The sequence below is a fragment of the Sinohyriopsis cumingii genome, chromosome 15, assembly GCF_028554795.1.
Source record: "Sinohyriopsis cumingii isolate HCF-2022 chromosome 15, ASM2855479v2, whole genome shotgun sequence".
In the NCBI taxonomy this organism is placed as follows: domain Eukaryota; kingdom Metazoa; phylum Mollusca; class Bivalvia; order Unionida; family Unionidae; genus Sinohyriopsis; species Sinohyriopsis cumingii.
Window position 1 is genome coordinate 75,888,517 of NC_142975.1, and position 19,096 is coordinate 75,907,612.

At 34.9% G+C, this 19,096-nt stretch overlaps 1 protein-coding gene across 5 annotated transcripts in view; it reads left to right on the top strand.

Moving 5' to 3' along the window:
• Nucleotides 1-19,096, top strand: part of LOC149782096 (uncharacterized) — an 82,346-nt gene that overhangs the window by 54,864 nt on the left and 8,386 nt on the right. For 4 of the 5 annotated variants that reach the window (XM_089933530.1, XM_089933531.1, XM_089933532.1 and 1 more), the window contains exons 10-13: nucleotides 3,115-3,159; nucleotides 10,586-10,711; nucleotides 17,513-17,584; nucleotides 17,981-18,142. In XM_089933530.1, coding sequence (XP_089789656.1) covers nucleotides 3,115-3,159; nucleotides 10,586-10,711; nucleotides 17,513-17,584; nucleotides 17,981-18,123 — 386 coding nt within the window. In that variant the 3' untranslated portion in view covers nucleotides 18,124-18,142. The remainder of the gene's footprint in view (nucleotides 1-3,114; nucleotides 3,160-10,585; nucleotides 10,712-17,512; nucleotides 17,585-17,980; nucleotides 18,143-19,096) is intronic. The other variant, XM_089933533.1, reaches the window with a different exon arrangement.

Here is a 19,096-nt window from a genome sequence, read left to right on the forward strand (position 1 = left end):
ACATTACTGAAACGATTTTGACTATAAAAGAAACACGAGTGGAAGCAGAAAGAGAGCTAAATTATTGGATAGACGTTATAAATTTAAATAGGGCGGTGTGCTTTCTAGTGAAGTATTTGTTTAGACAGTCATATAACGATGTTTACAAAATAGCAGTTAAAAGTTAGCCATGGCAAGTACTCTGCCAGGGCATGCTGCACGTACTTAACATATAATTAATTCGATGGTTGGGAAATCGCCGTAGAGAGAGTACTTACTGCCGCTGTCCAATGGTCGCTAGACAATTCATCCGTGACCTATAACTAAGTATACCAATTAAAGTATCGTATCATAATAAATGGCAAGATAGGCATCTCAACAATTCTTGATAATAATTTATCAAAAGCATGTCTTGCTATTAAAATCACCACGTACCTTTGTGAAAATAGTATCACTTTTAGTCCATGACACAAGTGATTCCCGAACACCTAACAAGCCAAGTTGAATGATACATGTGGATGCTTGTGGTATTACTATTATTTTACTCTGTTTGGCACTGCAAAGGATTGCACTGAGAAGGAACTGATCTTCAAATACAAGACAATTCAGCTCTTGATCAGTGTAATCTGTTCTGTACAGCATATCTTAGCTTGTACTATTAAAATTGTAACAGTTATTATCATTGTTTTGTTCGTTAACAAGCATAATGTTTGCATTGCTAATATGGCATACTCACTGACTTGGTGGCGTCCTCATCAAACGTTATTGGTGCGCGCATATGGTGTACACCACACAACTTCTCTACGAAACCTCTCAAGACCAGAATCTCATAAGACCAAATTACACTAAAATATGTAGACAGATGTTTATCTCTCTGTAGCATTCTGAAGAAGAAAGTCCAGAATCAAATGTTTACAACATTTGAAAGATCGTCGAGTTAAGTTTGATAAATGGGAGCCTAAATAAGCAAATGAGCTCCTAGAACCAGGACCTATCACGAGAGAGAGCAGTGCTGAAATCATTTTCATTGCAAGAAAGTTCCCTTCTTTCAGTAACATTATCACGAGATTCGCGAAACGTCTCCCCCAAAAAAAAGATTTGTGAAGGAAACATGGTGTCACCCTAATCATTCCGTTCGTATGTTGTCCGTTTTTTAAATTGACATAAATTAAATATTTAACTTTTGAATATATTCTTGTTGGTTTGTCGTAGAGCAGTGGACCATAGGAATTTACATACACGGAACTGGCTTTTGTTCAAAATAGACAATCATGCGAGAGAGAGAGAGAGAGAGAGAGAGAGAGAGAGAGAGCATTTGGAAGCGATTGACGAGCAATATGGAAGTATTATGTTATGGAAATTGTAAAATGTTTAACACACTGCTCGTAAGAAAAGTGTGTTTGTGTCTGATCACATTGTTATGCACATCATTAACAAAAAAAAAATATGTAATAACAGTAAGTAAAATAATTATTGTGTCTTGAAATGAGTTTACAGACTCAGATATTGTTTAACTGCATGCTTCAGTATGGGAAAACAACGATGAAAAGCCATTTGATGATCACTCATTCGACATATGGAAAAGAAACATTTACATTTGTGGAAGGTTCAGTTTGATAACAATACCCCTTTGTGATAAGACGTCTCATATAAAACTTTGTCACAAGACTTCTCATATAAACCCTTGTAATAAGACCTTTCATATAAGTCATGGTAATATGACTTCTTATATAAATCATGGTAATAAAACGTATCATATAAAGACTTCAGTCCTACCAAACCTCCGGATCAAATCCGATTTCTCCGGCTTTCTAACGCCGTCTCAGGATCTTCGGATTTATTTAGGTTCAGGTTTCAGCAGAGGGTTATGATACTAAATTTCATTGTATTAATGTTTTTCTCCTATACACCCGATGGGCCACTTTTGATTACTAACAATCGAAAGGAACAAATAGTTATCAATTTGAAAAACAATACGTGTGTTTTAAGTTCGTTTTCTGGGTCCTTTTTCAGGCCATCCAAATCTCCGGATGAAAGTTGGGTACTAAATAAAACCTCAAGATTTATGACCAAAACATTTTGACAGGCTGACTTTGTAATAAACTTTTAATATAAAACCTATTGGGCAGGTAAAATAAACAATTCCCTCAGCTCGAGCTTCTGGATTTAAATGTTTGGTAATGATAATAAGATTTATTATTATCTAAAATTTGTCTCTCAGTGATTAACTTGGCTAGAAAGAAGTAACGTTAGTGTCAAAATGATTCACTTGTGAGTATATATTATCGAACGAAGTGGAAGTTAATATCATTTGCAAACTTACCTAATTCTGATACAGGCAGGAAATTAAGGATAAAATAGACTTTTGTATGTTTCCAAATAATAAACGTATTACTTTCGATGCATCGTTTGTCACACATCGTAATTACCTGATATAGGAACTTTTGTTATTACCGCCATATCAGAGTAATGCCCCTTGCATAGCCTGGAATCTACAAGCGTATCAATCGTTCCCCACAATGATCAGATTTAAACTGAAAATTAAATGCATGATAATATAGACCAAAGAACAACAAATAGACATATATAATATCTTGAAGGTTTGTAATGAAGAGATGGTTTGCCCCAGAGACAATTTAGTATGTATATGCATTTTTGTGAGTATAATGCCCTCCCTGTCAACATTAGGTCATTTTGAACTATATTTGCGCTTTAATGACTTCGGTTAAGCTTTTCCTTAAGTCAACTTCGCAGATATTATTTGTCATATAGTCATACCAGTTGGTAGTAGAAGCGTCTTGTTATTTCGATCGATCGATCGATCGATCGAGATTGAACCATAAGAAACAACACAAACGCCGGTAAATAAATATTTATACATAATTGTATGTATGAATTCGTTGTTTCTACATTGAGATTCAACTTTCATGGTTGTGACATCAGACCTGAGTCGGTGTTTTAACTGTTGGGTGTACTTTGGATACGAGCAAAAACAAAGATGGCAATCAAAATTTATATCAGTGATCTTCATTGTAACGTGCATCTAATACAATGCAATAAAAGATATATAAACCGGTAATTTATTATTAATTGCAGATTTAATAGCAATTAATTTTTGTTTCTAACAAATTTCAGCTGTTGTGCAGAACTTCAATGGTGCCCAGAATGCACAAAGTGATGGTAAGAAGTCTCTATAATGTACATTATAAACATTTTAATATTTTTAGGTTTCATTAATTGAACAGTCATTCTACAAAACAACATGTCTCCAAATATTACATACAAACACATGTATTGTCTTTTTCTGCGCTTGAAGTTAAACTCATATATACACACACACATTCTTACAACTCTATGTCTGAAGTTACGTAACAGAAAGAAGCAAAACCAATAAGTTAAACAAAATCAACTAATAATTTGTCTCCCTGGAATACAAAGTCAAAACTCAAAAGACATTTTATTGTGAATCAAACTCCAAATAATCCTGACTTTTCTAAGTCCAAGAGTATAGAATGTTCCGGTTGAATTCTGATAGACTCAAATGTCCTCATGTTCTACAATGCTATAATCCAAAATGTCTTTGAATGAGTTCTCAATAATCACAAAGTAGTGCTTTTGTCCAAAATATATGAGCACTTTGTAGTTCCAATAAAAAATTTAAATAAGTAATTCCTCTTAAATTGCATCTGAATACAACTAAAATCAGTCCCAGCTTGGTCTTAAACAGGAAGAAATAATTGTTTAAACATTTTTATGCGAACTGTCACCTGACTTCTGACACAAAAAATATTCTGGTAAACGCATCATTTCTAATGGAAAAAATAACTAGATTGTAAACAACTTCACTTCCAGCACCTTTTAAAGTCGTAAACAAGGTTAGGCCTTGAACTCAGATTTTGTTAATATCTTGTTTACGTCTTAGAAATTATGACAAAAATCAGGTAGGCATAAACCCCATTTTCACAACCTTCAATCACATACATGATAAGAGTCAGATACGCAATATAAATTGAATATACATAACATGTATTAAATTAGTAAGATCGTACAACATACTGTTTGTAGAACCCGACTGCCAGAGCTCCAGAAGGTCATTTTACATGTGCGTCTTTACGTCTGTCTATACGTCCACGTTCTAAATTAATCATAATATGACAGTCTTGTACTTTCCTATTGGTTCAGTAACATTTTGTCCCACCATTCTTAGATTTGGTATGTAGCTTTAGCGGGTACTGATCTTGATCTTATACCATTATAGTTCATATGTCAATCCATAGGGTGAAGATAGTTTCTTTTCTATAGTTCTGGTACATTCAGAGTGAGTGTAACCTTGACATTTACCTTTTAACTTTGCTTAAACCTTAATAATGCATTCAGCTTCTCCAGTATAGTTAGGCACTGGGTCATTTAACTTGATTTATGAATACTGATTGATGTGTAAGACACCAGAATAACATAAGTATATCTGTGTAGCCTACATTTCACTCTTGCCTGGATCTGGTTAAACCTTTTGTTTTCTTCAGTTTCTTCTGTTCTATTGGCTAGGCAGTCATACAGCTTAGCTCCTTGATATATTTAGATCTGCAAAATAACGGACTGTCAAAATCAAGTCAATTTGACCTAGATTGAATTGTTCAGAGACTTTGTTAAAATTTTCCATTTTAGTCAGATTCTTTTGTTGCACTGGTCTCATAGTACCATAAATTGATATGTCAATGTGTTTTGATGATGGCAACCCTTTCACACAAAAATTGCGTTGTTATAATGTAATTCATGCTCTTTTGATTTCAATGCCATTCTGACACAGATATATCACTTTAACTTATATTTCATGCATCAGTCACTTGCCTTCTATGCATGAGCATCCATTGTTAGCCCTTTGAAAGTTGAAGGAGTCAAGTATTAAGGATGTATTTTCTTGCTAACTAAATACCTCAATGTCTAATCTCTGGAGATGACCCACAATGCAGGCCACGGACAATTTCTTTTATAGATAGTGGATCGAACACGAGTCTTTATTGTATAATGAGATTTAGGTCACGTGTTGAACAATAGAATACTCCACGAACTGCTTGCATCGAGTAGCATATTCCATTATTAGTCGAGGTAGATGCATGTTATGACACGGGCTTAAGATTATATTTGTCATATAATTTAGGACTTCGCATTACACAATGGCATTGCTGTGCGTTGAATTATTAGTGGTAAACACCCTGAAAATACTGATAAGGTTGATTAAAGGATTGGTTAGCATTAGTATTATGACCGTCTTTGAAGTCGCATGGGTTGATAAATCATTTAATTATGCCAAATTAAATCATTTGTTTTATTTTTTAATAGTGTTTAATTTTCTGATTTCCCTTTTCGTTTAATATCCATGACCCTTAATGAAGTTTGATCCCTATACTATAAAAGGTACTACAATAGGTTACTACAAAGAAGGAATGTTTTAAAACTTATTCACTAATGTAAACTTCATTATTGAATTACTAAAAGTTCAAACGATCAAAACGAGGACAAATAAAAACCGGACAGGGAGAAAAGAAGAAACAAACAAACAACATATATAATTGTTTCTCCTCCACTGATTTTTAACGCCGGAAGAACTTTACTTGAAATAAAAACGTGGGTGCAGACGAAATACTAGGCGGCTGAACAAAAAAGACAGATAGATAAAACGCCAGATGGATAGCTATATAATGCGTTTTATTGCCATTGTTTGATACACGATGCACGCATTATCACAACTATATATTCTGTATTGAACACCGATAACAGGTGTGTTCAACCGTTAGTTTCACATGTTAGGCTGATAGTGTCACATTACGAGGGCGAAAGTTCCTGTAAGTAGTGAATGAACAAAATTAATTATTCTAAATAACCTTTACTCTTTAAACCATTTAATGAATGGCTAAGATGATTCAGATCAACGGGATGTGGAGGCACAACTGTTATATATTCCCGTTAAAAGATGGAACGTGCAGTGTTATGACGTTCTCCATCTGCATGCATGTACAGTGCCAGGGCAAAGGTGAGTAGCCACCCGAGTCAGAAATGTCGACATCATTTAGCGAAATATGGTTTAAAATAGCCACAGCATAGATACAAAAATCATTATGCAAGAGAACTAGAGAACATCTTAACTGTAGTCTGCATTTTTTAGTTCGTAGCAAATGCTGTTTCGAGGCTTCTTTTTAAAAAAAAAAACGTTCCCACAAATGGGGTCCATAGAATTGGAAAAGTAAGCGGTCCAATAACTACGAGCACGATCAATGAACGTGCACTTTCTCGTCTTGTTCATTGCAATAGCTGATAATCAAAAACATTATTCACAGGCCTTGACCATAATGTTTAATGATTCAGTTTGTTAAAGCAATTTCGACAAAATATTAAACGGTTTGGGATTCAGAATAAGCACTGTAAGGAAGCAAACTATGATTTCTCAACAGAATCATAGAACGAGTATTTGTCTTACATGAATGCTGACTCGACCGTTGATACTACTACTACTACTACTAATAATAATAATAATAATAATGAGGACTTTGTATAGCGCCTAATCTTAAAAGTTCTAAGCGCTTTACAACATCAGACAACACCTATAAGATAAAAAACATAGAATGATATGATTACAAAAACAAACGCCATGAAATTAGAAAATATTACAAAGCATGCTGAGAATATTTAAGGTAGGAAATATTATTAGGTCTTTAAGTTTGTTCTTGCAGTCGAAATAAGTGAGTTTTGAGAGCCCTCTTGAATGTGATCACTGGGTCTTTGTGTCTAAGTTCAGTGGGCAATTCATTCCACGTTGCTGGCCCTGGTATGCAAAAGAACACTGTCCATATGACTTTGTTTTCATAGTGGGAATAATGAGTATACGATTGTCAGAAGAGGAGAGTAAGTATCTTGCTGGTGTGTACACATGGGTGAGGTCGGATAGGTATGTTGGACCAGAGTCCGACAGTGAGACGTAGCACAGAGAACAAATTTTGTGTTTGATTCTGGATCGAATGGATAGCCAGTGTAGGGTACAAAACAGCGGGAAGGTGTGCTCTGATCGTGTTACTCTAAGTATGATCCGAGCAGCTGTGTTTTGAAAGTTTTGAAGTTTCTGGAGCAGATATTGAGATGAACCAGACATAATTGAGTTACAATAGTCCAGTCTTGAAAGTACTAATGAACATACAAGTGTTTTAGTGGCATCAACTGAAAGATATTTGAGGAAGGAGCTGATGCGTCTCAGCTGAAGATATGTAGCCTTGCATATGTTCATGACATGTTGGTGCAATGTGAGAGTACTGTCCAGAGTAACACCTAGGTTTCGTACTGATTGTGTGAATTTAATGTTGGTGCTACTATTATTTATTGTTTGAGGTAAAGGATATGAATGAGAAAGTCTTTGTGTTGTAATCAGAATGGCCTCAGTTTTATCATCATTCATCTGCAGCTTGTTACGTGTCATCCATGATTTCAAATCAGAAATGCACCTCTTTACACCTTTGGATGGTAGCATGAACTTCAGTTGGGTTGCTAGATTTGTATATTTGGGTGTCATCAGCGTAAAACTGGTGAGACACTGGATGATGATCTATGACACTTGAGAGCGACTGTGTGTATATAATGAAGAGAACAGGTCCAAGAACAGACCCCTGTGGAACACCACAACATAGATCAATTCGGCTGCAGTATATTCCATTTGCAGACACAATTTGTGTCCTGTTGAACAAGTAGGACTTGAACCACAGTAAGGCTGCATCATGAATGCCAAATGCATGCTGGAGACGGTAAATTAATATATCATGGTCTATTGTGTCAAATTCTGCAGAGAAATCAAGAATGTGAGGATGGTAATCTTTCCGCTATCCAAAGCAGAGAGAATGTCATTAACTACTTTTAGAAGATTAGTTTCAGTACTGTGGAAAGGGCGATATGCAGATTGTACATTGCTAAAGTGTTTTAGTGGCATCAACTGAAAGATATTTGCGAATTGAGCTGATGCGTCTCAGCTCCAGATATGCAGCCTTGCATATGTTCCTGACATGTTGGTGCTATGTAAGAGTACTGTCCATAGTAACACCTAGGGTTTGTATTGATATTGTGAATTTAATGTTGGTTTTGCTGATATTTATTGTTTGAGGAAAAGGATGTGAATAAGAAAGTCTTTGTGTTGTGGTCAGAAAGCCTCAGTTTTATCATATGCAGATTGTACATTGCTAAAAAGACTGTTTGAACTTAGATGAGATACAAGCTGGGATAGAACAACCTTTTCTAAGATTTTTGATATGAATGGGAGATTAGAAACTGGGCGGTAGTTCTTTAAATCGTTATGGTCTAGTGTTGGTTTCTTCAGCAAAGGCTTTACAATGGCAGTTTCAAACAATGATGGGAATTCCCCGGATGAGAGAAAGGTATTAATAGCATCAATTAGTGAATGAAATACTGGATCTAAGCACTCAAGCAGCAGTGATGTTGGAATGGGATCAAATTCACATGACTTTGGTGCACTCTTTATCAGGATTGTACGTACGAAATCCATAGAGACAGGATCAAATGCTGCTAATGGTTGCTGCTCAAATTCTGTATCCCAACTGTATGGTGACGACGAGTCAATTGCAATTGTGATGTCCAGCTTATCTCTAATGGTTTGTACTTTGTCACGGAAGAAATTTGCAAATTTGTCCGGAAGGTCGACTGGAGAGAAGGTAGCTGGAAGTGGTGTAGATTTGTTCCTTGACATTAGCTTGTTAGTAATCTCGAAGAGCTCTTTGCAGCTGAAACTTTCCATGATCTTACTAGTATAGTGGGCTGATTTCGCTGCATGGACTATATTTGTGACATTCTTCTTAGCGGCTTCATAGAGTTGCTTATGAATAGTGAGTCTGGTGGAAAGCTAAAGCCTCTCGGCTTTACGGCGGTCTCTTGTATCAGTGCAAAGCTGGTCCCTAACACCGTTATACCATGGGTAACACTTTTGATTTGATACTCTGCACTCGTAGCTGGGGCATGTTCACTAGTATTCAAGTGCAACTTTTAGTGATGATACCAAAATTGTTTTGTACAAAGTTCAAAAGCGTATGCGTGGAGAACACTCGAAGAAAAATGGCAACCAGAGTTTTTAGATCTGTACAATGCAAACTAGCCATTCATAAAGAGTTCGACTGGGTCAAGATGGCTGAGTGATCGTAATCGCTCGCATTTACCGATTACTGCCATCTCACCGCAGCAAGAGTTCGACCATACTTTTAGGGTAGGTACGTTGCCTACAACGGTGTTTGAAATCTGGCACCAGAGGAGAGAAAAATTGATTCTGACAAAGGTACAATAATTGTTTAAAAGTTTGGACAGATATTGCAAAATATGTTTCCAAATGGGAAATGGACCTTCCTGGAGAATACTTGTCTGGTCCGTATTCGTACGATGTTATAACAGTGATAAATGATAAAACAGCGAATCCCTACCCTGGCCAAACTAGAATCAGGACCCTAATTTTACTGAAAACATGAAATTGAATCAAAACTCGAGAAAAGAACTATATTAATGAAATCCATTTTATTCTTGACATATATGACTCTTTCAGTCAATCTTAACCAGGGGACTGTATGACGCTGTATATAAGCGATTATGATAGGAGGCAAGATCATTTATCATCTTTATTTTCATTTATATTTTTGTCAAAACATTCTTCTGAAATTGTATTGATGTTAGTTTACGTCGTAAGTCGCTATTTGCATTTGACCCAGTACTGTAAGTCCATCTGTATACCCAATATGTATACTCTTTTGTTTCTTCACAGTAACTCTAGCTTTGTGGTATCTACCTTTATCCAACTTTGCTGAATGCTTGAAAATTTGTTAAGGAAGAAGCGTACTGAGTTGCCAAGGTGACTGAAATGAAGATATAATTGTTTCTGCACAACAGCATTATTTCTTCAAAATAGGCCTGAACGAAAATTATTTGTCTGAATCTGATGTAATGAAGTTTCGTATGGTGGGGTTAAACTGTCAAATGTTATGATCACTGATACTGAACGAAGACACATGGTTTTCGCATAATAACGTTAATTCTATGCATCTTGACAATGGTTGGTGGAGAGCCAGCATTTAAGGCAACATAGGCGTTCATTTGATTTGTGGTCAAAAATACAAATCTCAAGGTCACTTGAATGAAAGTGAAATGGATTTTGCACATGTTTTCGAATGAGTTCCATGAACAGAATTTGTGAATAGCCTTCACTTATGGTAACAACGACACCTATCTGTTTTGGGATATAAAATTCAGAGGCTAAGACCATGATAAGTCTCAAAAATGGTGATCTATTTGTACCGTGGGGAAAATGAAAGAGAGAGAAATTAATAAATTACGAAAGCTTATCTAATTTTATAATATTCGTAGTTTCTTTACTTTGACAGAAGGTAGTCCCAGAAGCGATACTGCCACAGTGACGGTTCCATTTTACTGACGCAGTGGGGATGTTCTTGCTGCTCTTAATTGATACATTTCAGCATTCCATTATCAGAATTGGAAACAAATTGATACCAAATATGTGTTCCAGATCTAAATTCAGTTTGCGGTGAAAGACCACCTGTGATTTTATCTGTTGCAGATCCCACCCTAGACAACAATTCGTGTCAGCGGGAAGAACCCGAAAGAGATCAGACTTATGTTAAGGAAGTGGTTGGTAGCCAGACTCACAATGAAGAGGATGAACTTCACAATATGACCACTGAGAGTAAGTAAAAGAGCACTTGCCTCCTATATACATATTGTCAAGTCTCAGGAATCATACGCAAAAGTTTAAAGAAAAGTTTCACATTGTTTTATTTTGTCTCTTGGACGTAAAGTCCTCTTTAACGTCTCACAGATATTCCAACACGGCTAGAGACCTCAAACATTTGGATTTAATTAAGAGTGATCATTATATTTGCAAAGTGGTCGATCTATAGGCGGTTTTGGGTTGGGTGTGACACGTATGCAGCATCATGATGGGTTTAAGGAAAACTGAGCAAGATAGGGATGCTACTGCTTTGCTGCATATTTCTAACTCGAGCTATATTTTCAAGTACATGGGAATCCCTGCTATAACACGCTTTTTATAATACATGTTCGATTTAAAACGGTCGTGACAATAAAACCTCTTCAAAAGTTTCTTCCAAGAGAAGTTTGATCTACTAAACTGTAGTTCCAAAGTAAATGAGAATGTATTTTCGTAATCTAGCGAGACGTTTTGCAATCTGGAAGAAAAAAATTATCTAAGCATTCTTTTTATAGAATCAATATGTTAATGATGTCAAGGTTATCGTGGGTGCTCATTTTAAATATACATATAGGCAGCCACTCTTTTGTTATTTTATAGTTCCAAGTATATGCCTAAACCCCCACGCCAACCCTCAATGCGTTTTGTCAGTTAGACGGAAGCTGTACAAAATGAAGAAAGAATTATATTTCACATGTATCAAACTATTCCATGCTCCGTGATGTGCTTTTCCGTCACAGTGGTAGTAGAACTTATTTGTAATGAATATTTTCTCCAGTATGCTCTATGATATACTTGTTTATGACATCATTGGTAGGACTAATTTGCATGAATATTTTCTCCAATATGCTCTTTGATGTGTTTGTTTATCACAATTGCAATAAGACCAATATTTAATTAATATTTTCTCCAGTATGCTTTGTGATGTGCTTGTCAGTCATAATGGTAGTAGGACTAATATTTCATGAACAGTCTCTAATATCAATAAGGGACCGTGTGCGCTTTAATTCTTCTTTGTGTTGTTCTCATTGTAGTATCGCTACTGCTTTATCCAGCGCAAACAGTAGATGCGCTAATATTTTTTCAATCAACCGGCAAGCACACCTGTGCGCCAAACAACGGCATTGTTGAGATACGTTTATCACCAGAATTTAAATATGAATTTATAAAAATTAAAGTCGATATCTCGGCGAACTGTTGCCGCAACGTTTGCTGCTGTATAAAAAAACAGTCACAAAATGAAAGCTGCCTTTATGCTCGCATGGCTTGTCCATGTTGTCAGTAAAACATGTATGATCGCCTAACAGAGGGATGACAATCAGTTAATTTCGAATGTCTGACCCCGATAACTAGCATGATATGTTTAGTGTTTGCGTATCTTATTTCATTAGTTTATGCAAGTTCATTAACTTGGAAAAATATATTTAGACCAGATTCGAATCTAGTATGTAATCTGCTACTGGTATGAAATTTATACAGACGCAGCTTTGAGATCTTAACTGATACACACGTGCGAACAGGACCATAATTGTGATCCCTCACTCCTGAGATAATGATTTTGCCCTGAATTCTGATACATCATGATACACGTGGGAATAATGTGAAAGTATTCTTATTTAAACTGTTTGCAATCGACTAAAATCGCATACTTGACAAAAATTTGTTCTAATCCAGTAAATATTAACAGCGTACATCACTGCTGTCGTCTGCCATCTGCCACCGCTGTCGTCTGCCATCCTCCACTGCTGTCGTATGTCATAGGTTTTCCTCCTGGGTTGTATTAACAACTAGATGATATTATAAGTAATCTTTAAATTGCGAATTTGTTTTAAAACCAAGAATATTTCGTCCCAAAAGTTGGACTTATTCGTTATATCTTTTGCATTGTTATATAATAGAATACAGAAGTATATGTTGACCAGAAGCTACTTGTTTTACATTTGAGGGGTATATATTAATATAATCGCATCTGACTGATTAAAGGGGAACTATTGAACACTACAAAATGGGGGAAATTTTGTTTACTTGTCTATTTTAAATTTCTTAATTTTTAAAACAATTTTATCAGGAGTTGATGATTTTTTATTTTTACAACTTACCTTTAATCGTGAATTTTTCTGTCACCACTTTTCCTTATAAAGGCTCCAAAACTGGTGATTGACGTCCGTTCAAACAACTTCGTAAATGGCTTATTGTTGACCTTAACTCTATGGGAATAGATTACTTGTTGAATCAAAAATAAGATATATTACCATCCTTATTAGGAATGTGCTATCATGAAACAGTTTTGGAGTAATATAAGCCAGCGGATCAGAAACAACACTAAAAGTCCACACACCTGTTCAGTGAAATGAATAATTGATGGCATGTTAGAAGTCGGCAATGCAATGTAGTTGATTTGATACTACTGATATTTAAGTGGGCAATGTAATTATTTTTTCTACTGCTATCTATGAGGAAGATGTAATTTTATACTACTGATATCTAAGCGGACAGTGTGACTAATTTTTCGTTTTTGATATAAAAGAGATGCGTATAAGTTATGCATCATGTGAGAAGTACTAGATCTTTATCTTTGTTTAGAAAACGTTTGAAAATGTTACTACATCTGTCGGACGGAATTAGCCAGGAGAAACAATAAACTGGAATGTTTTGAAATTGTATGGCACACGTATATTAATGTAACAGTAAAGAACAGCTATAGTTCTGTAAATTGGTTGAAAGTGCTTAAAAAAAATTGTACAAATCAATTTGTATCTACAATCTCGTATCGTCACTTTCGTTTTATACATTGTACATACTATCGTTAACTAGTTTAATATAATTTACATTTACATCCATTTTAAACTTAAATCTTCTTCTCTAACAATATTTCATTTTCTTTATTTATTTGGTCATCTCATTTTTAGTTATTTCTTTCACATTTTAGTGATCTCGAAAAACCTGCTTTTGACACACACACACACACACACACACACACACATATATATATATATATATATATATATATATATATATATATATATATATATATATATATATATATATATGCTCCAAAAGTAAGCTATGTACTATTGTTATATGTACAGGGATAGCACTATGTATAATTACCTTTTATCAATATATACTGCCTTCTTTCTTCTTGCTATCTACTGTTTATCTGTGTTATACTATATATTTTCCTTTCCATGGCCCAAAGTTTATATGCTTGACATGTTTATATCGACAACAAACACCAATGTGCGACAAAAATGAAATTATAAGGTAATCAGTGGGATGGCCCCTAACCCACCGCAATCTATAAAGTAGTAACACACATTTTCAAAAGTATATCATTCATCAAGTAAACATCAACTTGAAGCAATAAGGTAAAACTTTGGGATGAAAGGTTTAAAAGAAATCATTATCGCTATTGCACATATGTGCGGGAATAGTTATGTATTAATGTATTCAGTGAGATTAATTGATAAGTATACGTATGCACTTGAAACATTCATACCATTCATTTGTCAGTTTTATCTGGAAAATTGTATGCATTAATTATGTAATAAACCTATTGTATACATTAATGATGTAATTACCATTTTTCACTATTTCACGTATAATACATGTCAATATAAATCGACAATTTCGTCACTGACACATTTTCGTACTCCACCTGACACGAGTGAACACTGCGCGATTCGCTACATAGCACATTATAAGCTTATGGACCCCGACGATTGTGTTCCAGATACATTTTGTTGTATTGTTTTAATATGATGCATTATGCTGCAACGACGTATCATTAGATATTCAAACATTATCCGTTCAAGGACAGCTGAATTAAATGTCATTTTAAAATATAATACCATAGAGTGTGATGCAATTAAAATTTGCGTACTTTCATAGGTAAAGAGTGAAGCAAAACTATAATGGAATACAATAGGTAAATAAATATTAGACTATTTACTAATTAATGATAATTACCTAATAGAATGATACATATGTGATTCTTTAGCAAAGATGGAAGTAAATATAACAGCACACATGCACACACACACACACACACACACACACACACATATATATATATATATATATATATATATATATATATATATATATATATATATATATATATATATATATATATATATATATATATATATATATATATTCATAGCGGAAATGACCTAACATCTCCTAAGCTAAATGGGTTGAAAAGAAAAGACCTTTCTTTTGAAGATGCTTTTAGGACGATCTGTGCTACATTGAATTTATGTTAGCAATTTAAAACTTATGCAGTTCTCTTATTTTATATCTTACTTGAGGTAAAACAAAATGTGTTCCGTTCTAAAAGTGTTAAGCTCCTTTTTTAAGGAGTTTAAAGTTTACTTAAAGAGATTGAACTCGTTACTTAGTTGCATCTTTCTTCAATATGTTAGCACAGTTTAATGCATTCATAACTATGCATTTAATCAATATAATGGGTATTTTTATAGTCAATAGTACATAATGTACACATTAAAACATATTGAAGGCGAACATTTAAAATCCTCAGCAGTACTTCACTGTATGCTTGATTCGTGTTTTATCTCAAAACACATAGTTCTTAGAATATTGCTGGAAATATACACCTGAGTAAAATAAAAATGGCTAATAACCTCCGATTCAAAAATAAAAATATAAAATTTATGACCGATATATATGCGGTGACTGTATAGAAATATATTACTGTGTGATTTTTTTCTAGATGAAATTATTTTCCAGATAAAGACAACATTTGATTTCATTTATGCCAACTCGCTATTTGGAATATGTATCGGCCCATGGGAGGTAACTGCTTCAACCGTTTGTACACAGCTGTGTGCGGGATATATAGTGTTAAAGATGGCAAAATTGTTCCTTATACTCCGATTAACTAACATGTATATTACATATCACTGTTATATTGCACAGGATGCTGGATTCGGATATGCGAATTCACATACACAGTAACTGAAAGATAACTGTATCTCTGCTAGTTCTTCAGTAAACTGATGTGTTACAATATTTCACCAACAAGAGACTCTTCTAAATCCAAATGATTAAGTAATCCAGGTCATTGTCATCCAATCAGCATGGACCTTACTACACATATTAAACTCTATCCAAATAAATTTTGAGCTTTTTGCGACGATATTAAACCATCAACTTATAAAAGATTTCGTAGCTTAATAGGACGTAAGATTATTCCTGTTATTAGAAAAGATCTTTATAGGCTTTGAGACTTTGGCTGAAAGTTTGCCACTCCCAATACCCTATATTGTTCTGAATAGATTAGTACAAGCATTACAGAGAATTCAGCAACCGTCCGCGTCGTTTGATTTTTTGATGACTATTCATCCATTCGAGCTATCTAGGAAACTCGTCCATTTAAAACTATCGCTGTTTGTAGCTTTGTATTTAATTCGTTTCTGACTGCGACAATCAACTGAATTTATGTTTGCAATGGTAATGAAATACATACCTCAAAATTTGTAAGCATTGCGATGAGACGAATCATTGTTTGTGCTTTATAATCATCCTTGAATAAATCTATATTTATCACAAGAGGCCATCTTTAAAAAAAATCCTCACAAGCACAAAATAGGAGGTGAAATTCAAGAAAGACATACAAATCTCAGTCACGTGCATTTTGTGTTGTGACATTGCTCTCACGTGCAATCTTAACACGACAATTGATTTCAATGAAAATGGACACTTCGTACTAATGTATTCCACATGACTTAGGTACTGAGCTTGGTTTGCAACATGTGCGAACCCTCCACCCCCAATTATCAATTCAGCGACACAGGTTTTTGTTTTGTTTATTAGGATCCGGCCATAGCGAGAGAGAAAACATCGTCCTGAAAATAACTTTGTCAATGTAAATTTCTTTTGATTACAAATAGGTTTTAACCGGTGAGTAACGTACAAAATCGTATTTGGACAGTTTGATTAATATTGCAATATTTACAAAACAAAGTATGGGGGTATAAATTATCAACCTGTCTGCACAAGCAAGCTCATGTTGGCACTGACACTTTTGTTATCGTGGGCCTAAAACAGTGCCAAGTTTTGCTACTATGGTTCACCTCCCTCTTGTTTATGCTCTGGTGAAACTTGGAACTTGACTATACCAACTTTCTGTGGCGCAGATATGTTAGAAGCTTGGTACTTGAATGACTGAAATATTTTTAAAGCTACTTTAAAAATCCAAATCACACACACTTAACTGGTGTAAATAGTTTTCTGCTGCACAGGCAAATGCAAATGCGCAAGGATTCCAGCTCCTTGCTTATTCATCGGTGGCAGAATGTAACACAAACTCACGCGATTAACGAATAAGAAAACTGTTTTTTTGTGCGGCAAATATTTCGTGGAATTTTTCTTTGGTCAGATTATTCATTATTTCGGGAATAGTTCATAGCACAAAATTATTATTATTATTATTATTATTATTATTATTATTATTATTATTATTATTATATAGCGTCATGGCAGTCATTCGATCCCTGTAAGTGACTATGGTATTGTATGGAAAGTCAGTAGCCAACTTAATTGAGTTTATTTTACTTGGGATTTAAATTGTCGAAGACATTGTTCGATTTTGTAGCAACCGATTGGAATAATGTCAACTGAATATATAGCATTTTAGTTCGTTTGGTACAAACATAATTTGGTCTTTGTCGCCATGCTCGTTAATGTTTATATTTATAGAAGTTGTGTTTCCTATTGTTTTTAACTGCGTTTTCCTTATTTTTGTCTTGTCAGTGAATGGCGAATCATGTTCACCACTTTACGGACAACCATGCCAAGAATCATACGGGTTTGAGTATTTGAAAGGTATAAGTCTTCTAAATACATTGTTGTTTCAACCGATATTCTGGTATAATATTACATTACTATATGGCCTTATCAGGAATCCTAATATGCTAAAACTTCCAGTCTCTGCTGCATTAGCAAGAAGTTCATAATTAAACCATTTACGGACAAAACAGTTTGTTCCAAGCAGTCCTTTTATCATATTTTTACTCTCGTTGTATGCATGCTCACCCGTAGCCGTTTGTATCTTCACCGTAGGTGCGTGTACTTTCACTGTAGGTGTGTGTATCTTCACTCTAGGTGTGTGTATTTGCACTGTAGATGTGTTTATTTTTACTGTAGCGTGTGTGTATGTTCACTATAGGTGTGTTTATTGTCACAATAATTGTGTAATTTTGTTCTACAACTTCTTTTCAGACCAAGTGTCGGAACCTGTCGAAGCTGCAAATGACCATTGTATCAGTGACAGCGCTCACATCCTACCGGAAGAGTCTGTACGACAAAGAGAGGAAGATCAAGAAAATCAGGAAAAAGAAGTTGTACCCCTTATTGCTCAATAGAACAAACAGTCCCATTTAAGTGAGTATGTCGGAAATTACGCTATTTTGTACATTTTCGACTTCTGCCGAAAATTAAAAGTCCATAATATTAAATCTCACTTAGTAACATTTTCTGTGCAGATAAATTTTATTCCGAGTCTGAGTGAATACAAGGCTGAATGTGAAGCGACTTCAGTTGGCTAAAATGAATCAGAATGAAAGTTTGACACGGTGAAAACAACTTGCCAGACATGGCATGCAGGAAGAGCAACAACTGCAGCAAAATGAAAGTACAAAATATACATATAATATATTTGTGGGACACAAATCGTTGAATTTCGTCCTCCGATACCATTGTGTAATGTTGTATACATTTTGATGCAATATTGTACACTGACTACATGCAATGTTCTGTGGCTGAAAAGGGCAATATGCTTGGTAGTCCCTTAGTAGTATGATAGTCCCCTAATAGAATGATAGTCCTTTAGTAGCATGATAGTGCCTTAGTAGTGTTATGGTCCCTTAGTAGTAGCATGACAGTCCCTTAGTACTATGATGGTCCCGTAGTATTATGATGGTCCCTTAGTAGTATAATGGTCTCTTCGTAATATGATTGTCCTAAGTAGCATGATAGTCCCTATTTAGAATGATAGTCCCTCAGTAGTATGATAGTCCTTTAGTAGCATGATAGTGCCTTAGTAGTGTGATGGTCCCTTAGTAGTAATGATAGTCCCTTAGTAGTATAATGGTCCCTTAGTAATACGATTGTCCCTTAGTAGTATTAAAGTCCGTTAGTAATATGATAGTCCCGTAGTAGTATGATAGTCCCTTAGTAGTATAATAGTTCCTTAGTAGCATGATTGTCCCTTAGTAGTATAATAGTCGCTTTTTAGTATGACTGTCCCTTAGTAGTATGCTTGTCCCTTAGCAGTATGATAATCCCTTAGTAATATTATAGTCCCTTAGTAGAATGATAGTCGTTTAGTAGTATGAT